Source organism: Barbus barbus (assembly GCF_936440315.1).
Source record: "Barbus barbus genome assembly, chromosome: 32".
NCBI classification, from domain to species: Eukaryota; Metazoa; Chordata; class Actinopteri; order Cypriniformes; family Cyprinidae; genus Barbus; species Barbus barbus.
Window position 1 is genome coordinate 15,113,224 of NC_136760.1, and position 25,248 is coordinate 15,138,471.

The 25,248-nt window shown below is 37.1% G+C and overlaps 1 protein-coding gene across 2 annotated transcripts in view; it reads left to right on the forward strand.

Moving 5' to 3' along the window:
• LOC306852339 (coiled-coil domain-containing protein 6-like) overlaps window positions 1-25,248 on the forward strand; it is a 51,318-nt gene that overhangs the window by 4,707 nt on the left and 21,363 nt on the right. For both annotated transcript variants that reach the window (XM_079389084.1, XM_079389085.1), the window contains exons 2-5: window positions 18,859-19,008; window positions 21,151-21,279; window positions 21,357-21,460; window positions 21,680-21,840. In XM_079389084.1, the coding sequence (XP_079245210.1) occupies window positions 18,859-19,008; window positions 21,151-21,279; window positions 21,357-21,460; window positions 21,680-21,840 (544 nt within the window). The remainder of the gene's footprint in view (window positions 1-18,858; window positions 19,009-21,150; window positions 21,280-21,356; window positions 21,461-21,679; window positions 21,841-25,248) is intronic.

The window sequence follows — 25,248 nt, forward strand, 5'->3', positions numbered from 1 at the left end:
TTTTATTTATCATCTCTATGTGTGTAGGATCAGAACAGCCTAATCTGTAGGTTGAATAGATAAACTTATGAGAAGCAATCTTAAGTTAAATATTATTCAAACCAAGAACTGACCGTGGATATCCTCTATGTGCTTGTGTTAATGGCTTTACAGCATCCACCTCATATAGATGTGCACAGAATCATGCTTTAGTTCAGTTCAATTTATTTATAAAGCACAATAAATCAACAATGGTTGACCATTGTGCTGAACAATATCCTTTAAAAGAAATCAAAGTACATACAGGACATGACAAGACAAACATTTTAAATAATCCCTGCTTTAGACAAATAATCAACACTTTGGCTGATTATTTGGGCTCTCTCTCTCACACACACACACACCCAAACACACACATAATGGTTTTTATACTGTACAAACTCTAGTTTCCATCACCCTACACCGACCTTACACATAACCCTACCCCTTACAGAAAACTTTGTGCGTTTTAAGATTTTCAGAAAACTACATTCTGTATCATTTATAAGCTTGTTTCCCTCATGGGGACAAAAAATAAATAAAAAAATGTCTCCGCAAGGACAAGAATTTTGGGATATTGTCATTTTTATCCCCCATAACGTAGGGTATACCTGAGCCACACACACACACACACACACACACACACAAATCTGAGTAAGCTAAATTTTAAATATGAGCAAAATTGTATATGTTGTGTTTACTTTTTTGTTGTTATTTAAGAAATGTTTTCATTTTAATCTAGCCTGTAGATATATGTGTACTGTAAAATAACAAATATACATTTCACTTAAAGCTTCTCAGTAAAATAATTACACCTACAGTTTTAAACATGTTTCAAAAGTTTTAAACACATTGTGTGTCACTAAAGCAAATCATGCTGTCTATTGGCTTTAAATGAAACTTTCGTTTTATTCTTTAATTTCTTTCAAATAGCCTGATGCTAATGCACCCATGTGCTTTTTTCATACGAGTAGAAAACTATTTGGATGTGTTTGTGACAAACACAATTTTTTACTTCAGAAAAGTTTTTGAAATGTATGACTGAACTTTTCTCATTTGACAGACCTACGTTTCAAATGAGTTATTATTTACCCGTGGTGTTTAACAGCCAGAGGGAATGCATGTTGTTTTCTAATGTTCGTGAAACCTTTATTGGTGTATATTTCTCACCTAGAACACAAAACATGCACATTTTGACTATTTGACTCTTTTGTAGGGGTCATATCATTTGAAATGTTTTACTAAAAGATTAAAGCGCCAGCATCTGTGTTTTCAACATGAGATGTACAAGGATGTTTCAACTATTATCATTATTTCTTTTTGGCCATAATAAACTGGTAATGAATTTTCTACGGCAAGTGATACAATCTACAGTTCTCATACTATGTGTGTAAATAGCTGTGCTAAAACATTATTTTTGCATGCCAACAGATTTTGTTAGGGGTGTGTCGCATCTAAGAATCACAATCTTTGGTAAATTACATTTTTCTTACACCATGTTACACCAGTTTTAGTCATATGATCAAGATTTCATATGGCCGTTCACAATTTGTTTGTTGGACTGTGTATGTTTTTGGGCAAAGACAATTTCTTTTAGGCAAGAAATTAAGTAACAATCTTTTCTCTTTGAGATATTTCTTTTAGTGCAACTTTGTGTCTGTCCACGATGTGCGAACACATGAAGCATCAACACGAAAATTAAGTCTTGCCGTTTTACCCTTAAAACTATTGCACTGAAAGCTGCATATTCATTTAAGTTTGAGCATGTTAAAATTTCCACACTCTTGTAAAGAGTATTGGTAAATTTCATTCATAACCTTTCGTACATTCAAGAGACAAAATCACTAAGAAAGAGAGTATAGCAAGACAAGAAAATGTTTGTAATTCATATAGAATTCAGAAAATCTGTTTCAAAAACAATTGTGAAAGTTTATTAAACGTGGATTTGTAAACTATATTTTTTATTACTCCACTGGATTTAGTCGTCTTGCTCAGATAGCAGATTACACAATTCACATTTCTTTTGTTTGGGCCGTATTTGTTTTAAGACTCCTCTGCAAGTTCATGCTAATCCTTGCGTGGGAAAGAGAGCATGACGAGCTCATACTTATTCATTTAAGAAAATTATTGAACACTTGACTGAACTTTTTATTATTTTGACAAACCTCCATTTCAAATTATTTCCCTTGAGGTGATTGTCCACAGAATCTTTTTCAACACAACGACATTATGCATTAAAGAATGTCATCAGTCACTATCGCCATCTTCTTTGACTCAAATAAAGCAACATCTCTGATGTACATAAGCATCTACAATGTGTGCATGTGCTAAACATCTTGTTTCTCCACTTGTCATATTTATTTGATGTAATGCAAACATATTTTGATAACTATGATGAACTATTTGACGCTTTTGTAAAGGATATAGAAAGAATTCAAACATAATCTTTACATAGGAACTATCTTTGCACAAAAAAAATTGACAAAATCATTGAATTACGAAATGCAAAAGTGTATACATCGTTTAAGAAAAATTGCTATAATGCATACAGGATACAGAAATCATCCTCTTGATCTATTGTGACTGACATTTTACTAAGTCAGACCATCAGGATTATGGATGACGCGGCTCACATTTTGTTTGTCGGACTGTGTATGTTTTAAGTGAAGACACCCCTTTGTGAGCTGTCATCCTAATAGGAATAAATGAAAATTAAGAAAAATTTATTGAGAGTGTTTGACAAAGTTGTTATTTCTTTTTTTAGGACAATTATCCATCTGTTTGATGTGAGACCCCCATTAAGTATCGACACGAAAATTAAGGCGTGCTGTTTTACACTTACAGCTGAAACATATGTAACCAATGTGCTCAAAGCTACACATTCAGTAAAGTTTGAGGTTGTACACAGTCTTGAAAAGGCTACAGACACAAAATATCAAGGAATTTTTGTGCTCCCTATGTAACTCAAGAGTTCAAGTCACTATGAAAATGATCATATGAATACAGGAAACCCACTCACGATCTGCTGGGTATATTTTTGTAAATGTTGTTTTAAAAAATGGTTGTTTTTATCTTTCTATGCTTTGTTTGTGTTGTTCTGAACCATGGTTTTCATTTTTAACATCACAATTCATATTATATTGTCATGTGTGATTGTAAAAGTTTTGTGTGAGAGTGTCTTGTTTTTTTTTTGGGGGGGTTTTTTTTTGCAAACAGTACTGCTGTAACGTTAGCGAGCTCTTTGTGTACTTGGCTTCTCTTCATATTCGTCAATATTTAGATGATGAATATTGATATTAAATAAAATATTGCTTTAATCAGTAATCTTCATCTCGAGACATTTACATTATATTATTAATACTATCCTAGTTTATATCAGATATAAGATACAAGATAATTTCTTTATAATTATTTCTATTCAGCTACTCGTTTTCTTTTTATTCAATTGATTGAAATTAAAAAGAAGACTTGTAAAGGATAACGAGTTATCAACCTTTTATTTTTAACAATATGTTGATGAATATACATTCATACATTGAAGTAGTGAAGAAAATGATAAAATCGCCGTTACACACAGTGGTCTAGCCAGAAAAGAAAATCTCTGACAGCCAATATGTTTTTGTGTAATATGAAATTGACCTGTGATTCAATAATTTCACATATCATGGATTCAAAATCTTTTGCAATCAGCGATGTGCATAAATCTGCTACACACGTGCACAGACAGAGAACCTCGTGAATTCCCATCTGATCCGTACGTTCAGTCATCACATCCAGAATTTCTCTTGTGGCTACAGAGATTGGCTCTTTGCTGTAAATAAACATGCTAGTCAAATCAGGCCATTGGTTATTTTTCAGGCTTCTTACAAAGTCCATTTCATTCTTGAGATTTTTTACACGTTTGGTATCCCCCATACAATCATGATTCGGATCGCAAGCATGCTCGATGACCGTTTGCATCAGTTTGATCATCTGTCCTCCATAATGCGGTTTGAACGTAGTGTCTATGAAGTCAATTACATGACACGTTTACCCAGCGGGGCAGCCGCACTTCAGATGATTGTCCATAGCTGCTCCAGAACTCCAGTCGCGCTCCATCAGCTTTTGTGCAGCGTCAGACATCCTTTTCAGAATTCAGTTCTCTCCAAGAGATAAACTTTGTCCGCTAATCGATATAGAATGTTGTCACCGTTTCCTAGAATCTGGACTGACTGTTTTAATCCACGACGGTCCAGGCCTTGTGCAATTTCAATTTCAGCTTCAATTTCCGGTTTATGGTTCAGATCTGTCGATACCTTATTAATTGAAAAATTGCAGAGTGCGTCAGGCTCGGACAAATTGGATTGTTGAAGCTGATTCTGTTGGTCCATATACTGTAGATAATGTTTTGACCAACAAGATGTTGCAGGGGCCCTGTTGACCGTGCTGTCAAGATCTAGGAAAGCCTGTGATATCTGTTTATGAGGACAGCCGCTCTTTGCTCACAGTGGATGTAGCAAAGCTATAGTCACGAGGAAGTAGTGGTGGATCCTCTGTACATTCAAACGACATAAATTGTTGGGAGGGGGGTCTTGTTTCTGCGTTTCGGATGTTGGTTGGTTGGTTGTTGAGATGTGGGTGTTGCACTCAGTAGTGGAGGAAGGTGAAGGGGCTTTGTTAGGGATTTGCTTTGACCGGCGAAGCCTCCCATACGTCACCAAAGAGAATTCTGTTATTTTCACCGAAAGATATTTTGATTAAAGATTATGAGACTTTTGTTAATACATTGGCATTTTGTTTCAAGTAACGGTAATGTATTGTGGCTTGGGAAAACTTAATCCAATAGCCAATTATTAAACAATTAAACATACAGCCAGGAACACAAAGATGGGTGAGTAAACGCTGAAAAAGAAACATTACAACATCGTTGTTCAGGTTTGTTATACCGAATATGTGATTATACTGAATACACATACTGATTATTTGGTTTAAAATAAATTTAACTTGACTGAAACAGCTTGTCTATCGTTGAAAAAATGGTGTTTAACACAGGCACGTCGCTTTGCTCGAAATATAGACTCTTTTTGCAGCATTCAAAAGGGTTGACCTCAGGAAGAGGCCAGTCTCGATCATACTCATCAGAGTCAGACTCATCGCTACTTTGAGACAAAAAATTTGTTTCAGAGTCCTCCCGACGTTTATTTACAAGCATGAGATAATTTTGGTCATGAAGCGTTTTGTTCCAACAAGATGATATGGATATGTAGTCTGGTGGCTTGCTCACATTATATCTCATGCCTGGCATTGTACCATCCCACTGGAAATTGTACCAAATTTTTTCATCCATAATAAAGTTTCTCCAAATTTGATTGTAGAAGTATGTCCAGTCTATGGCAGTTAAAAGCAGGTAGGAGCATTCGGGTAAATATTCATCGTAAGATTCCAAAACATAGAGTTTCACAATCTGCAACTCTTTGTCAAACACAAATCTCCCCACACGATCACAAGACACAGTGAAATCTTGTTTCACAATATCTTCATCTTCAATGAGAACTTAGGCTCTTCCCTTGATTTTTCCTTGGTGCTAAAGACAGCTCCTCTCTCATTTCAATAGAACTTCTTGGCGGTGTTACACCCATCATTCTTCTAGATGCTTCAGGACTGTTTGGAACAGCAGCAGCCATTGTAACAGGAGACTGTGATGTCTTCCCCGGTTAACTATGTGGCCGCTAAACCTTATTTAAATACCAAATTCTGAATGTAGGTAGGGCCTGTAGGTGTGAAACCACCAAGGATGTGGCGTCTTCAGTAGTCGTAAACATCAGATGCTTTGATACATTCAGCGAGATTATTATCACTTAAATAATCTTGTGTTTTTCTTGCGAACAAGGCATTAAAAGTATCTTGCTGGTAAATGCACAGTGTTCTATATTCACATACATTACCCAAACATTTTGGTAAATATTTTAATCAAACAAATTCACATAAATATTGACGAATATGAAGAGAAGCCAAGTACACAAAGAGCTCGCTAACGTTACAGCAGTACTGTTTGCAAAAAAAAAAAAACAAGACATCTCACACAAAACTTTTACAATCACACATGACAATATAATATGAATTGTGATGTTAAAAATGAAAACCGTGGTTCAGAACAACACAAACAAAACATAGAAAGATAAAAACAACCATTTTCATACTGCTACAAGTCTCCAACTAAAAAAATGTTTTGGTCTGGTTTCAGAGTCAGCCTACTACAGTGAAAAACTTTGTGATTTATACAGTACATGTCTTCAAGTAATGAGGTGTTAAACATGTGGAACAGTAACAAACAATATTCAACATAAACTAGAATCCAAAACTCTAATGTAACTGTGAGCTTGTTTCACATTCTGTAGATTATCTCGGTAATGAAATCTCAGTTCACTTGCATTTTCTGGCTAACAGCCGAAATGTGGATTGATGCTAAATGTAATTTTCAGTCCTTCAGGTTTGGTGAAATATAGGTTATAAAATTCAACAACAGACATGACAACTTTGTAAACACTTAATAACTAATATTTAAGCTAAATACATGTTTAGATATTTAGAAGGGAAAAAAAAGATATACTACAATATTTTTAATAAAAGAGGATCAGTTCTGAAGACAATCATGACAACACAAAGATGCTGTTGTGCGTGCTTCCCCAAGATCAAACCTTTCGGTCAGATGACATGAAAACATGTGTCTGTGTGCTGGTGCAGACCATCTGAAATGGTCAAAAACATGCACCTTTCAATGAATTAACAACATAACATCTGTGATTTATTTATTAAAGTCATGTTTAGAGACATGTGCAAAGAAAATAGTGTTTCCACACCATCTTCAAGTTGTAATGTGCAACTTTGTGTTCTAAATGAAATAGATGTGCATGTAACAGAGAAACAGTACTTTGTAGAAACTTTGTAGACAGACCAGAAACAGCTCTACAGTACATCACAATTTCAGTTTAAATAATCTCTTGTAGAAGGACTTTCCTTTTATTATCTTATAATGATTTCCTGCAAACACTCGCGACGTGATTGACCAGATTCTGAGAATAGCCTTCATCTAAAAAAAAAAAACAATGAAAAAGTATAGAGTGCTATCAGCTAGTGGGGTAGGCCATCAAAATCAACATTAAAACTTTAAGAGAGTATTTCAGTATGTGTCATACTGATACATATTTCTGTTGTGAAAACATATTTCCTGTATAAACGACTATGTCTATAACCTTTTCAAAGGGAATGTAGTATAATGTTATGGTTCTTAATTGTGGTCACATTACCTACACTTTAATCTCAAGCGGAAATGTTGAAGGAAACGAGTACGACAAATAAAATGTGCACAACGTCATCAGCTATCTGAACAAGATCTCTAGATGTAGTGGCGTAAGAAAAAAGTAATTTAAAACAACATTTACAAAAATATACCCAGCAGATCGTGAGTGGGTTTCCTGTATTCATATGATCATTTTCATAGTGACTTGAACTCTTGAGTTACATAGGGAGCACAAAAAATTCCTTGATATTTTGTGTCTGTAGCCTTTTCAAGACTGTGTACAACCTCAAACTTTACTGAATGTGTAGCTTTGAGCACATTGGTTACATATGTTTCAGCTGCATGGCTGCCCACTGCTCCGGGTGTGTGTTCACGGTGTGTGTGTGTGTGTGCATTTGTTCACTACTCACTGCTGTGTGTGTGCACTTGGATGGGTTAAACGCAGAGCACCAATTTCGAGTATGGGTCACCATACTTGACAATACGTCACGACTTTACTTTTTACTTTACTTTTAAGTGTAAAACAGCACGCCTTAATTTTCATGTCGATACTTAATGGGGGTCTCACATCAAACAGATGGATAATTGTCCTAAAAAAAGAAATAACTTTGTCAAACACTCTCAATTCTTAATTTTCATTTATTCCTATTAGGATGACAGCTCACAAAGAGGTGTCTTCACTTAAAACATACACAGTCCGACAAACAAAATGTGAGCCGCGTCATCCATAATCCTGATGGTCTGACTTAGTAAAATGTCAGTCACAATAGATCAAGAGGATGATTTCTGTATCCTGTATGCATTATAGTAATTTTTCTTAAACGATGTATACACTTTTGCATTTCGTAATTCAATGATTTTTAGTCAATTTTTTTTGTGCAAAGATAGTTCCTATGTAAAGATTATGTTTGAATTCTTTCTATATCCTTTACAAAAGCGTGGGACATCATAGTTCTCAAAATATGTTTGCATTACATACAAATAAATATGACAAGTGGAGAAACAGGATGTTTAGCACATGCACACATTGTAGATGCTTATGTACATCAGAGATGTTGCTTTATTTGAGTCAAAGAAGATGGCGATAGTGACTGATGACATTCTTTAATGCATAATGTCGTTGTGTTGAAAAAGATTCTGTGGACAATCACCTCAAGGGAAATAATTTGAAATGGAGGTTTGTCAAAATAATAAAAAGTTCAGTCAAGTGTTCAATAATTTTCTTAAATGAATAAGTATGAGCTCGTCATGCTCTCTTTCCCACGCAAGGATTAGCATGAACTTGCAGAGGAGTCTTAAAACAAATACGGCCCAAACAAAAGAAATGTGAATTGTGTAATCTGCTATCTGAGCAAGACGACTAAATCCAGTGGAGTAATAAAAAATATAGTTTACAAATCCACGTTTAACTGGGGTCGACAATATAATTGGCCCGGTGGCCCGGACGTACTTTTAAAACCGTCAGGGCCACCAGATTGCTCCAACCACTAGCCCGGTGGGGCCAGTAAAAATAATGCCTCGATTAAAAAAAAGTCTAATTTCACATTATTTACCTGTGGTTCTGTTTTGATTTCTGTTTAATCGTCTCGGTAACCACCGCTAACACGTTACGTGATCCCGACAGCCTTACAGATGCAGCGGGTTTATGCGCTCCGTCTGCACCGCCTTGCTCGCTCCCGCGGTTACGCGCGCAAACTGCACACTGCTGCTCAGCACCTACCTATAGCTACTATTAAGCTAGGCTACATGTTTCTGAAACCCACATCACCCGGCCAAACGCCGGGTAAAAAAGAGAAGGCAAGGAAGAGAAAATCACCAGAGGAATTGAGGGAAATCGAAAGGGAATACGAAAAGAAAAGGCAGAGAAATTTTCAGCCCCAGTGGCGAGACCGCTGGAATTGGCTGGGCTTAGGGGTGTGCGATATGACGATTTTTGATCGTGGACGATAAAAATGTCTCCACGATCTGCTTTTGAAGAAATATGGTAGTATCGTGCTACAGCACACATTATATCAAATATAGTTCTGGCGCCTCCGTCTCTATTTAATGTACAACACCACATACAGCAGTAGAGTTACTCTGACAGGACACTGCACTTATTCGCGATCGCAAAAGTGCATTATTTGCACACAAGCCTTGCTGGTTAAATGTTTCATTCACGCGCTGGTCTGCGCTTTTTCTGAGCACATACACCTGAAGCACGCGCGCTAAAAAGCCTGTCTAACAGCTCCTGATTACTCAACTAACTTATTTTTTGCGCTAATACTGTCAAAACACACAAGGTTTACATACAGACTCAGTTGGTTATCTCTAAAATGAAAGTAAATGGTTAAGAGAGAAACAGATGCGTGCCTGTATATTAGATGTGTGCAGCTCTTAAAGGGACAGGACACTAAACATGCTGTCGACTGTCATTAAAGGGATAGTTCATCCTAAAATTTAATTTCTGTCATTATTTACTCACTCACATGTTGTCCCAAACCTCTATTAATTTCTTGTGCTGAACCCAAAATAAGGTATTTTGAAGAATGTGGGTAACCAAACAGTTGCTGGTCCACATTGACTTTGATAGCAGGAAAGAAAAATCCTATGGAAGACACTGAGGACCAGCAACTGTTTGGTCTTCCACCTTCTTCAAAATAGCATTTATGTTCAGCAGAAGAAACTCATTCAGGTTTAAAACAACTTTTGAGTAAATGATGGTATAAAAATAAAACATTATGACAGAATTGACAGACAGATGACAGAATATTTATTTTTGGGGGAACTATTCATTTAACGTTAACAAAACAACAAAACACAGAGAAAAATCACTCACTATTCTTGACTGAAAAACTTTAATACAGTTGCTTTAGGAATCAGTCTGTGTGTTTTATTTTTATATTTGTTCATTCATTCAATTTCATTGAATGCTCTGCTAAATACACCTATTGTACCTGGAAATAAAGCACTGTTTGTTTTATTTGTATATTATGTGTATTTGTAATTTGTATCTTTGTTCTTATTTTTTAATAAGAAAGATAGAATGATGACAAAGATTTTTATCTTCGCCCACTTTGGCCTAAATATCTGTCATGTCTTTTTTTTGTTTTTTGTTACCTTGAAAGGCTTTGTCTTTCTAGTTTGGCTGTAATGCTCAGACAACTTGTAAAACCAACATGACAAAGAATCGTCATAAAATCGTGAATCGTGATATTTCTAAAAAAAAATTGTGATATGATATTTTTCCCATATCGCCCACCCCTAGCTGGGCTACGATCAAGAAAAAAAAGAGGTTTACTGTGAGCTCTGCAGATCAATGCCCACATATGCAGACAAGTAAGTTAGAGAAAAGTTAACGTGTATGAAACCTATGGTATGAACATAATATAATGAATTGCTGTGTGACTACGGAGAATGAATCCTATGCAATAGGTTTATTTGCACTTGTTTCATGTTTTTGCACAGTTTTGCTGCACTTTGCACTAAACCTACAGTTGTGGTCAGAATTATTGGAACCCTTGGTAAATATGATCAAAGAAGACTGTGAAAATTAACCTGCTTTGTTAATCCTTTTGATCTTTTATTTAAAAAAATCACAAAAAGCTAACCTTTCATTGGATAATAAGAATTTAAAATGGGGGGAAATATCATTATGAAATAAATGTTTTTCTCAAACACACGTTGGACACAATTATTGGCACCTTTTTATTCAATACTTTTTGAAACCTCCATTTGCCAGTTTAACAGCTCTAAATCTTCTCCTATAATGCCTGATGAGGTTAGAGAACACCTGACAAGAGATCAGAGACCATTCCTTCATCCAGAATCACTCCAGATCCTTTAGATTCACAGCTCCATGACGGTGCTTCTTCTCTCAGAGTCAGGTCAGAGGACTGGAATGGTCAGCAGAAGCTTGGTTTTGTGCTCAGTGACCCATTTTTGTGTTGTTTTTGAGGTTTGTGTTTGGATTATTGTACGGTTGGAAGATCCAAACATGGCCCATTATAAGATTTCTAATAGAATCAGTCACTTATTGATTTTTTATCTGTTGGTATTTGATAGAATCCATGATGCCATGTGTCTGAACAAGATGTCCAGGACCTCCAGCAGAAATATAGGCCCACAACATAAAACATACAGCAGTATATTTCATTGTACACATGGGGTACTTTTTATCCCTGTGTTCACCAAACCCATCTTGAGTGTTTGCTGCTAAAAAGCTCATTTTTTAGTTTCATCTGACCATAGAAGCCAGTCCCATTTGAAGTGCCAGTCCTGTCTGATAACTGAATATGCTGGAGTTTGTTTTTGGATGAGCTAGGAGAATTTTTCTTGAAATCCTCCCAAACAACATGTGGTGATGTAGGGGCTGTTTGACAATTTTTTTTAAAGGTTTTCTGACCCCGAGACTCAACTATTTTCTGCAATTCTCCAGCTGTGATCCTTGAAGAGTCTTTAGCCACTCAGCCTCTCCTTCTCACCATGCATTAGGACGATATAGACACACGTCCTCTTCCAGGCAGTTTCATTACATTTTCTGTTGATTGGAAATTCTTAATTATTGTCCTGATGGTGGAAATGGGGATTTTCACTGCTCTAGCTCTTTTCTTAAAGCCACTTCACTAATTTGTGAAGCTCAATTATCTTTTGCTGCACATCAGAAATGTATTCTTTGTTTTTTCTCATTGTGATGGATGATTAAGGGAATTTGGGCTTTGTTTTCCCTCCTATTTATATTTCTGTGAAACAGGAAGCCATGGCTGGATAATTTCATGTTCATAATCACCCTAGAGTGCTCAAAATTGTGAATATGAATGGGAATATACTTCAGAGATATTTTACTCATAAGAATTTCTAGGGGTGCCAATAATTGTGTCCAACGTGTGTTTGAGAAAAACATTTATTTCATAATGATATTTCCCCCCATTTTAAATTCTTATTATCCAATAAAAGGTTAGCTTTTTGTGAATTTTTTTAATAAAAGATCAAAAGGATTAACAAAGCAGGTTAATTTTCACAGTCTTCTTTGATCATATTTACCAAGGGTTCCAATAATTCTGACCACAACTGTACCTTAAAAAAAAAAAAATGTTATTCATGTTGTTCAAGCAAACTGTTCTTTTTCGTGATTATTGGGATCAATACCTGACGCGTTGACCTGGGCCAGTGAACTTCAAAAGACACTGGCCCGGAGGGCCAGTGGCAAATTTCCCTTATTGTCTACCCCTGTTTAATAAACTTTCACAATTGTTTTTGAAACAGATTTTCTGAATTCTATATGAATTATAAACATTTTCTTGTCTTGCTATACTCTCTTTCTTAGTGATTTTGTCTCTTGAATGTACGAAAGGTTATGAATGAAATTTACCAATACTCTTTACAAGAGTGTGGAAATTTTAACATGCTCAAACTTAAATGAATATGCAGCTTTCAGTGCAATAGTTTTAAGGGTAAAACGGCAAGACTTAATTTTCGTGTTGATGCTTCATGTGTTCGCACATCGTGGACAGACACAAAGTTGCTCTAAAAGAAATATCTCAAAGAGAAAAGATTGTTACTTAATTTCTTGCCTAAAAGAAATTGTCTTTGCCCAAAAACATACACAGTCCAACAAACAAATTGTGAACGGCCATATGAAATCTTGATCATATGACTAAAACTGGTGTAACATGGTGTAAGAAAAATGTAATTTACCAAAGATTGTGATTCTTAGATGCGACACACCCCTAACAAAATCTGTTGGCATGCAAAAAATAATGTTTTAGCACAGCTATTTACACACATAGTATGAGAACTGTAGATTGTATCACTTGCCGTAGAAAATTCATTACCAGTTTATTATGGCCAAATAGAAATAATGATAATAGTTGAAACATCCTTGTACATCTCATGTTGAAAACACAGATGCTGGCGCTTTAATCTTTTAGTAAAACATTTCAAATGATATGACCCCTACAAAAGAGTCAAATAGTCAAAATGTGCATGTTTTGTGTTCTAGGTGAGAAATATACACCAATAAAGGTTTCACGAACATTAGAAAACAACATGCATTCCCTCTGGCTGTTAAACACCACGGGTAAATAATAACTCATTTGAAACGTAGTTCTGTCAAATGAGAAAAGTTCAGTCATACATTTCAAAACGTTTTCTGAAGTAAAAAATTGTGTTTGTCACAAACACATCCAAATAGTTTTCTACTCGTATGAAAAAAGCACATGGGTGCATTAGCATCAGGCTATTTTAAAGAAATTAAAGAATAAAACGAAAGTTTCATTTAAAGCCAATAGACAGCATGATTTGCTTTAGTGACACACAATGCGTTTAAAACTTTTGAAACATGTTTAAAACTGTAGGTGTAATTATTTTACTGAGAAGCTTTAAGTGAAATGTATATTTGTTATTTTACAGTACACATATATCTACAGGCTAGATTAAAATGAAAACATTTCTTAAATAACAACAAAAAAGTAAACACAACATATACAATTTTGCTCATATTTAAAATTTAGCTTACTCAGATTTGTGTGTGTGTGTGTGTGTGTGTGTGTGTGTGTGGCTCAGGTAAACCCTACGTTATGGGGGATAAAAATGACAATATCCCAAAATTCTTGTCCTTGCGGAGACATTTTTTTATTTTTTTTTGTCCCCATGAGGGAAACAAGCTTATAAATGATACAGAATGTAGTTTTCTGAAAATCTTAAAACACACAAAGTTTTCTGTAAGGGGTAGGGTTATGTGTAAGGTCGGTGTAGGGTGATGGAAAATAGAGTTTGTACAGTATAAAAACCATTATGTGTGTGTGTGTGTGTGTGTGTGTGTGTGTGTGTGTGAGAGAGAGCCCAAATAATCAGCCAAAGTGTTGATTATTTGTCTATAGCAGGGATTATTTAAAATGTTTGTCTTGTCATGTCCTGTATGTACTTTGATTTCTTTTAAAGGATATTGTTCAGCACAATGGTCAACCATTGTTGATTTATTGTGCTTTATAAATAAATTGAACTGAACTAAAGCATGATTCTGTGCACATCTATATGAGGTGGATGCTGTAAAGCCATTAACACAAGCACATAGAGGATATCCACGGTCAGTTCTTGGTTTGAATAATTTTTAACTTAAGATTGCTTCTCATAAGTTTATCTATTCAACCTACAGATTAGGCTGTTCTGATCCTACACACATAGAGATGATAAATAAAAACATGCCCGGACATAGCACCTTTTTTCAGAGGTGGATGTAGTCGGGTAGGTAGGAACAAATTGGTGACTAGGCATTAACATATAACATACAGATCAAACAACACTGATCCTGTTAAGGTGTCAATATGCACCCCTTTGCTCAGCCATTTTTCCACAGTCAGGAAGAACCCTGTCTGGACATTAACATATACCAATCAGATCAAAAACAACATTGATCCTCTTAAGGTGTCAATACACACCCCCTTTTGCTCAGCCATTTTTTCCACAGTCAGGAAGAACTCCTGTCTAGACATTAACATAGACTTATACCAATCAGATCAAACAAGTATAAGGTGTCAATACGCACCCCTTTGGTCAACCATTTTTTCAACAATCAGGAAGAACCCGACACCTCCAGAGGGGAAGCTAGCTGCAACTCAGGAAGGAATACCATAAAAACCCCATGCCACTGGTGAGAGATAAAAACATCATATATCCACTCATAAATCCATCAAAAGTCAAATCTAACATCTGTTTTGATCTTTGATTTACACACCTTACTGTCATGTCAGTCAGGGGTGACAGGACCCTGTGACGTGACAGTCAGGGTGACAGAGAGGGTCACATAAAATCAACTCGTAAAATCCACCCAGGTACACAATCTGACATATGATAACCTGTCAATCAACGCTGACAGGGGTCATAATTCAGGTCATAAATCAGGTCATAAATCAGGTAATGAATCATTTTGGACATATGGTATAGGATACAACTACTGATGTGCCAATCTCCTTTCTGATATTATTGATCTTCTCAGAAAAGAAGGAAGCAAACTCATTGCATTTGCTGTCGGAGAGCATTTCACTGGGAAACTGACTTGGGGGGTTTGTCAGTCTCTCAACAGTCGCAAAAAGAGTGCGAGTGTTGTTTAAGTTACTGTTTATAAGGTTTGAAAAGAAAGTCTGTCTAGCTGTGGCTAGTTCCACATTGAAAGCATGAAGGCTGTCTTTATAGATGCTATAGTGAATTTCGAGTTTCGTCTTCCGCCACATCCGCTCAGCTTTTCTGCATTGTCTTTTCATACTCTGAACTGCTGTTGATTTTCTCCAAATTGATTTTTGTCTGCCCGTCTTCTTGCTGACCTTTTATTGGAGCAATATCATCAATAACATTGTTAACTTTTGAGTTAAATGACTCCAGGAGAGGATCAACAGGGTCTGCAGAAATGCTTGGTGTTAATGATATTGCCTTCATAAATAGCGCACTAGTGTTCTCGTTAATGCATCTCTTTCTGATAGAGACAGATCTAGATTCAGTGGTGACTGAGATCAATATATCAAAGAAAATACAGAAGTGATCAGATAGTGCTACATCTATAATTACAATGGATGAGATGTTTAGACCTCTACTGATGAGTAAATCTAGAGTGTGTCCACGATTGTGTGTGGGTCCGTGCACATGCTGACTCAGGTCAAAAGTGTTTAAAACAGTTATAATTTCTTTTGTAGTTTTGATTTCTGCATTATCTATGTGAATATTAAAATCCCCTGCAATAGCAAAACAGTCAAACTCTGAGGAAATCATTGATAACAGTTCAGTGAACTCATCAACAAAGGCTGGAGAATATTTTGGAGGCCTGTAAATAATGATAAACAGGGTGCGTGGAGCACCTTTCAGCACAATACCTAGGTATTCAAAAGTTTGGGTGGAGGCCATCCAGTTTAAACCGTTGTCTGTGGCCCCAGAAACGATTGAAGTTGTCGAAGTTGACTCCTTTTATACTACAGGTTCTTTGTAGCCATGTATTTAGCCCAAGCAACCGTGAAAACATGCTAGTTCCCCTTGCTGGGAGTGGTCCACTGATGAACGGCTGAACTTCAAGACTTTGAAGAGTTTCAAAGAGTTCACTGAAATCCTTCTTAAGGAGTTCTGACTGCTCCTTCCGAATATCATTCTTCCCCACATGGATGATGACTCGATTTGCAGTCTTGTGCTTCATCAGAATGTTCCGAAGTTCTTTGTTCACATCAGAGACGGTTGCTTGAGGAAAGCAGTATGTAGTTGTAGTCCTGCTACTGATGTTTCTGATAATAGCGTCACCCACTATCAGAGTCCTGGGCTCGGCTACACTCTGAGCTGAAAGCCGCTGTCTGCTCGACCTTGAGCGCCTGTTAGTAACGATGTTAGCTGCTGGCTGATTCGATCTGTGTTTAGTCACATTTGCGGATTTCTCACCCACATTCATTAATGCTTCAAATCTGTTCTCAAGATGTATCGGGGGTGGTAGGATACCAGTGTTTACAAGTCTTGTCATAGCCGTATCTGGGGTAGAGGATGCTACGGCAGCAATACGAGATACTCCTGATAATCTGATGTCTCGATTGCCTTTGGGTCTCGCTCCCTGTTTGTGCCATCGATTCGTCTGTTGATCTGTTTCGGCTTTTTCCTCTACATGTATAAACTGTTGAGATTCACTAGATTCACAGGACTCACCGGCTGTATGCTGAGGGGGTCCGTGATGACCATCTGCTGTGTGTTCCGCCTGTTTTGGAAGTCCAGCAAGTAACTTTTTTAAAGTCTGTGGCAGTTTCTGCAGCAAATAGATTCCACGAGAGGCATTTTATCTCGTCTGTTTGAATGTAGACAGCTGTGTTTTTCCGTCTCTGGAATGTAAACTGCTGGGAAAGAGTCTTAATTTTCCCCAAACAATGTGTTGTCTGAGCACTGTGCTGATCTGCTGAAGTTAAAATCTTAGAGAGATCTGAGAAAAGTGCAAAAATAGGGAGCAAAGCGCAGAGCAAGAGCGTCCGAACAGTAGCAAAGGCTGAAGCGAAGTACTGTTGTTTTGGTTGCTAGTTAATATTGGATGATCATCCGACAGTTGTTCTTGTGTGTTGTCAGCATGTGTTTGTGTACACTCAAAAGTGAGAAAGCAGCTGGTCTCTGGCTTGATAATTGTATTATGTTATCTGCATAGAGTTCTTCATCATGGACTTTCTATTCTCTCAGGGTCTGCAGATGGCTTCTTAATAACACATATATGTAGAAATAACATATTTTCTGTTAGACTTTTAGTTTCCTTATATATGCACATTGGTTTTGGAGTGCATTGCAAATTGGTCTCTATACAAGCTAGATGAACTTGGCTTGTCTGTATATCCTCATTCATGATGTTTTCCTAGGCCCAGTTTTGCTGCCTCCAACAATTCTTTAAATTGTTGCAGCTGCATTTAGAAACAAACGTCATGCTTGTAGGGCTTTAGTTCAGTGTTAAATAGCAGTAAACTTTATATGCTTAAGCAGTCAAATGCAGTCAAACTGATTCTGTGCTGGTTGTGAAATATCTACACAAAGAGTCACTTTATGATTCACCCAGTTACAGTACCATATGACACTATGAACTGTCACATAGTTAAGCAACTCTTTATAACATGCTTTTCTGGTCAAAAGTTCTTGTGCAAAAATGTGCATCCTTGTCTTCACAACACACAATGCCATACACAAGGTACAGTGAAATTTAGAGTGGCAACTCTCAGAGAGCAAGAAACAGCCACAAATAAAAAAAATTTAATGATCACCATTCACCACAACAGGAATAGTTAGGAATAGTTCACCCAAAAGTGAGAATTTGCTGAAGATGTACTCACCTGCAGGCCATCCAAAATATACATGAGTTTCTTTCTTCATCACATTTGGAGGAATTTAGCATTACTTGCATCACTTGCTCAGCAATAGTTGCAGTGAATGGGTGCCGTCAGCCAAACAGCTGATAAAAACATCACAATAATCCACAAGTAATCCACACGACTCCAGTCCATCAATTAACATCTTGTGAAGTTAAAAGCTGCATGTTTGTAAGAAACAAATCCATCATTGAGGTGTTTTATCTTTAAACCATTGCTTTTGGCCAAAATAACTTCCTCCATCTGATGTCCTCTCGCATCAAAATCCACCAACATATTTGTGTATAACTGTTTTTGCTGATTCGGGTGACTTTTTTTTGATGGAGGAAAACAAAATATTATGGATAGAGGATTTATATTTTAGCCTGAATCAACAGTTTGAAATTAAAAATGTCTAAATTAAAAATGCTAAATTTCTCCAAATTCATTTCGATGAAGTAACAAACAGATCTATATCTTATATGGCCTAAGGGTGAGTACATTTTCAGCAAATTTTCATTTTGGGTGAACTATTCCTTAAAAAGCTTTTTTCTTCATTTATTCACAGCCACATCATCAACCATACATTACGATTATATACAAAGTGAAGAAATACGTTTGTTGTTCAGAGTCAACAATATAGGGTTAATGAAGCACAACTATTACTAACTACCTGCTACTGATATATTTTCAGCAGATGTAGACTAACGTTGTTCTGCTTTCTAATTGAATTTTTTTTAGCAAGCGAGAGCAGAACAAGAAGAAGAGTTCATCAGTAACACCCTTTTCAAGAAGATTCAGGCCCTGCAGAAAGAGAAGGAAACACTAGCGGTCAACTATGAGAAGGAAGAGGAGTTCCTCACCAATGAGCTCTCAAGAAAACTTATGCAAGTAAGTGCTCAACTGTTGTGAATTGGATTTGTTCTCTTTGGTCTGCACTAAAGGATGTGCACTAACATAGTTTAAAGGGGTCGTCGGATGTTGATATGATTCTTTAGGGTCTTAATGAAAAGTCTATAACACACTTTGGTTAAAGTTCTCAATGGTAATGTAAAAAACACCTTTTTTACCCTGTCAAAATCAGCTCTGTTTTCAGCACGCTGTATTTATTCCTTTTCGCCTTAAATGTTAATAAGCTCTGCTGACCCCTCCCCTCTCTTCCGTGGAGTGACAAGCAGACTGTAAACTTCAGCCGCAAAACTGGCACATTATTAGGAAAGGCGATTTGCAAAGATTCATAGAAAACCTTTATACTCGCTTCTTCTGTAGATGAAGCTGGATTTGCGCGAATATAGACGCATTTAGGCAGATTGGGGATCGGCGCATTCCCTTCAAAAACGGAAGTAACGTTAATCCTCTGCGTCTTCAGCAGCTCAGATGTCGGGAGTTAATGACAACTGCTATATTCATTATTACATCTAATAACTAAACACCTCCGTCGCTTAATCGGAGACATTCTTGTCTTCCCCTCCACCGGAGTCGACACAATGGCGGACAGCTCTCAGCTCACTCAGGGCAGGTCTAAGGTAAGATGGCCTTGTCAATCAACTATCGTGAGTCAACAACCTACGTCATTCTGACAGGAATCTCAGAACAGCCTGATTTGAGAAAAGGGATTTTAAAATAGGGATTTAAAAAAAAACACTGGGTGGATTTTTATCATTATAGGATGGATGTGTACACACACTTCCAACACACATTTAGGTTCAAACAACTTGTAAAGGGAATTTTGCATCCGATGACCCCTTTAAGATTGACGCTTGTACCAGAGCATTGAGTCTTGCTCAAGAGCACATATTGCATAACAAATGTAGAGCTCATGTTACAGTAAAACAAGATGATTTCTACCTTTGTGTTCAAAGTTCTAGTGATAAGTCACTGAGGGGCAGTACAGGAAATGTTGTTCAAGGTCTGCTCTGTAAGCAGCCTTGACCAAGTTTTCTGGGATCATTTAAACATACACTCAACCTTGTTAAGAAGGATAGATTGCCGTTTCTAAACTCACCTTCCTAGGACAAAGCTTCCTCAAAAAGCTTCCCAGTTCCACTACTGTTGAGGTTTATCTGACTTTGAGGCAGTGATTCATTCACTTTAGAGGAACTGCTTTAGCAGTGCTTTCTTTAAAGGAACTTCTTATAGCTTAAAGAGTCAAGGGAATTCTGTTTGTCCTCATTTTCTTGTGGAACATGAGAGAAAGAGCCAGAGATGGAGTGGGGAGGAGAGAGCTGCAGAGAAGCATATGGTCACCTGTGGTTTTACGGATTTCCTCACAGATGGGAAAATGTTGAGTCATGGGTTGCAGTTTGTTGGAAATGCAGCTGTAAGCACTCAGACTCAACAAATCCCAGCTATAGCTGAAAAACGGTTTCATTAAAAAAACGAAAAGAAAATTACTGGAACCAAATGATCTGCTCCAATCTTCAGTGTCACATGATCCCTCAGAAATCATTCTGATATGCTGATTTTGGAGCTCAAGAAACATTTGTTATTATTACCAATGTTGTAAAGAGCTGATAATACACTATGTAGAAAAAAATACTAGGGCTGCGTTTGAAATTGCCCCCTGTACCCTTAAATAGGGCACTATTGGAGGGGACAGCTATTCATAGTGGTGTCCAAAACCACAGTGGACGTTATCGAGTGCATTCAATCCCATAATGCACCGCAATAACAACTGATGTACACTCAGTGGCTAGAAAATACCTATAATGCACTGTGAGGGTCATGCCAAATAAATTCCTGCATATCTCCAGAAGATGGCGTCTGCAGCTGAATCATCCATCCATTTTCCAAACAGCTGGTGCAATGTTGGGTTCTCATGACAGAGTTCAGTATAAATCTTTTCATTACTACTGGAGCTGCGAGTTTGCTTGATTTTGCAATGATTTTAAAACAGCAAGTGCAAATTATGCAAAAGCAGCTGCTTTTCTGGCGGAAATTCTTCAAATATGTGGCCTGAGCAGCTTCAGTCTGGCACACAATATTTTCATAGTTGTATCAATTTGAAATCCATTTTCTCCATTTCTTGCTCAGTTACAACACGAGAAAGTCGAACTGGAGCAGCACTTAGAACAGGAGCAGGAGTTTCAAATCAACAAACTGATGAAGAAGATCAAAAAGCTGGAAAACGATACAATCTCCAAACAACTCACCTTAGAGCAGGTAACTCCTTCAAATCTCGCACAGTGAGATGAAAAACAATTCTTTGCATATATTTGAACTCTTTTGTGTTCTTTTAGCTTAGACGTGAAAAGATCGACTTGGAAAACACCTTAGAGCAAGAACAAGAATCTCTTGTGAATCGGCTATGGAAACGCATGGACAAACTGGAAACAGAAAAAAGGCCAGTGCAGTTCTGTTGTCAGTAGCTGCTGCTTTGGCTAACCCTGGTCTGAAATATAAACACTGCCTTGTAACTGAGAAAGTAGTGATGCCACTTTGAATATTTAAAGTGCCCTACATGTGCTGAGCACCTGCTTATGTGTATATAGGTCAGCTATATCTGTATGCTTGCTTTCCTGATGAAAGAGATTTATAGATCTGTTTTGTTCCAACCCTGCAGGATTCTTCAGGAGAAGCTTGACCAGCCTGTCTCTGCTCCGCCGTCCCCCAGAGACATCTCCATGGAGATCGACTCACCTGAGAATATGATGCGACACATCCGATTCCTCAAGAGTGAGGTGGAGCGGCTGAAGAAGAACCTCCGCACTGCAGATATACAGCGTAAGTACCGCAGGGGTAGACAATAAGGGAAATTTGCCACTGGCCCTCGTCAACGCGTCGGGTATTGATCCCAATAATCACGAAAAAGAACAGTTTGCTTGAACAACATGAATAACATTTATTTTTTTTAAGGTAGGTTTAGTGCAAAGTGCAGCAAAACTGTGCAAAAACATGAAACAAGTGCAAATAAACTTATTGCATAGGATTCATTCTCCGTAGTCACACAGCAATTCATTATATTATGTTCATACCATAGGTTTCATACACGTTAACTTTTCTCTAACTTACTTGTCTGCATATGTGGGCATTGATCTGCAGAGCTCACAGTAAACCTCTTTTTTTTCTTGATCGTAGCCCAGCTAGGGGTGGGCGATATGGGAAAAATATCATATCACGATTTTTTTTAGAAAAAGAACATTACAGCATTACAGTAGAGCATTACAGCCAAACTAGAAAGACAAAGCCTTTCAAGGTAACAAAAAAACAAAAAAAAAGACATGGCAGATATTTAGGCCAAAGTGGGCGAAGATAAAAATCTTTGTTATCATTCTATCTTTCTTATTAAAAAATAAGAACAAAGATACACATTACAAATACACATAATATACAAATAAAACAAACAGTGATTTATTTTCAGGTACAATAGGTGTATTTAGCAGAGCATTCAATGAAATTGAATGAACAAATATAAAAATAAAACGCTAGATAGACTGATTCCTAAAGCAGCTGTATTAAAGATTTTCAGTCAAGAGTAGTGAGTGATTTTTCTCTTTGCGTTTTGTTGTTTTGTTAACGTTAAATGAATAGTTCCCCCAAAAATAAATATTCTGTCATCTGTCAATTCTGTCATAATGTTTTATTTTTATACCATCATTTACTCAAAAGTTGTTTTAAACCTGAATGAGTTTCTTTCTTCTGCTGAACATAAATGCTATTTTGAAGAAGGTGGAAAACCAAACAGTTGCTGGCCGACTTCCATAGGATTTTTCTTTCCTGCTATCAAAGTCAATGTAGACCAGCAACTGTTTGGTTACCCTCATTCTTCAAAATATCTTATTTTGGGTTCAGCACAAGAAATTAATAGAGGTTTGGGACAACATGTGAGTGAGTACAGAAATTAAATTTTAGGGTGAACTATCCCTTTAATGACAGTCGACAGCACGTTTAGTGTCCTGTCCCTTTAAGAGCTGCACACATCTAATATACAGGCACGCATCCGTTTCTCTCTTTAACTATTTACTTTCATTTTAGAGATAACCAACTGAGTCTGTATGTAAACCTTGTGTGTTTTGACAGTATTAGCGCAAAAAATAAGTTAGTTTAGTAATCAGGCGCAATTTTAGTGTCCGTGCTTCAGATGTATGCGCTCAGAAAAAGCGCACGTCAGACCAGCGCGCGAATGAAACATTTAACCAGCAAGGCTTGTGTGCAAATAATCTACTTTTGTGATCGCGAATAAGTGCAGTGTCCTGTCAGAGTAACTCTACTGCTGTATGTCGTGTTGTACAGTATATAGAGACGGAGGCGCCAGAACTGTATTTGACATAATGTCGCTGTAGCACGATACTACGATATTTCTTCAAAAGCAGATCGTGGAGACATTTTTATCGTCCACGATCAAAAATCGTCATATCGCACACCCCTAAGCCCAGCCAATTCCAGCGGTCTCGCCACTGGGGCTGAAACTTTCTCTGCCTTTTCTTTTCGTATTCCCTTTCGCTTTCCCTCAATTCCTCTGGTGATTTTCTCTTCTTTGCCTTCTCTTTTTTTTACCCGGCGTTTGGCCGGGTGATGGGGGTTTCAGAAACATGTAGCCTAGCTTAATAGTAGCTATAGGTAGGTGCTGAGCAGCAGTGTGCAGTTTGCGCGCGTAACCGCGGGAGCGAGCAAGGCGGTGCAGACGGAGCGCATAAACCCGCTGCATCTGTAAGGCTGTCGGGATCACGTAACGTGTTAGCTGTGGTTACCTAGACGATTTAACAGAAATCAAAACACAGAACCACAGGTAATTAATGTGAAATTAGACTTTTTTTAATCGAGGCATTATTTTTACTGGCCCCACCGGGCTAGTGGTTGGAGCGATCTGGTGGCCCTGACGGTTTTAAAAGTACGTCCGGGCCACCGGGCCATTTATATTGTCGACCCCAGTACCGGACTGCATTCCATTTACTCTTGGTCCAGAATAGCACTCATTCATCATATCTATTCTTTCACAAATATTCTGCAAAGAAAACTCTTGTCTTTGTAATCTTTTATCCAAGTGTAATAACTTGTGCTGCCCTTGAAACAACTATCCTTTTCAACTGATAATCATAAATAATGACAGTAAAGTCTTATTTTCACAATTATAGACAGGTGTTTTTTAGCATTTTATAACCACTAGATGGCAGTACATACTTTGATAAGAATAGGGATGCACGATATGAAATTGAAAACGCAAATGATGACGTAATGAGCACAACACATGCTGAGAGTCACTGCAGTTTAAAGCTGCAATCACTTGCACTCGACAGAAGATGAATCTCAGATAAATCAGACTGATTGATTGATTTACCAGCAAGCATACTTTATCGGATCTAGTTATCGGATTTAATTTATTTATCGGAGCAGTAAAAATGACGTAATTTTCTCTCATATCGGTCGATAATTTATCGGTCCGATAAATATCTTGCATCCCTAGATAAGAACAACAACAACTGGGCTTTTGTGATGCCATATGGTGTCCACTTTATTTTTATAGTTCATATAATCTTAGTCTTCTCCCCAACAGTCCAGGCACCATTACATAACCAAAGTGGTGTTTCATTGAATCAGTGTTATTTAGTGTGGACTTGTGAAGAGGTGAAGGTGTCACAAGTTATGTTGATATGCTACCACAAAACATTTTCTCTGTTTCAGCAAAACCTCGTCAGCTTATTATAGTTAACTAAAACCATGAACATACTTGTTACCCTAAATAAAATATAAAAGTGTTGTGCGTGTGTGTATATATATATATATATATATATATATATATATATATATATATATATATATATATATATATATATATATATATATACATATATACATATATACATACATACACTCACCTAAAGGATTATTAGGAACACCTGTTCAATTTCTCATTAATGCAATTATCTAATCAACCAATCACATGGCAGTTGCTTCAATGCATTTAGGGGTGTGGTCCTGGTCAAGACAATCTCCTGAACTCCAAACTGAATGTCAGAATGGGAAAGAAAGGTGATTTAAGCAATTTTGAGCGTGGCATGGTTGTTGGTGCCAGACGGGCCGGTCTGAGTATTTCACAATCTGCTCAGTTACTGGGATTTTCACGCACAACCATTTCTAGGGTTTACAAAGAATGGTGTGAAAAGGGAAAAACATCCAGTATGCGGCAGTCCT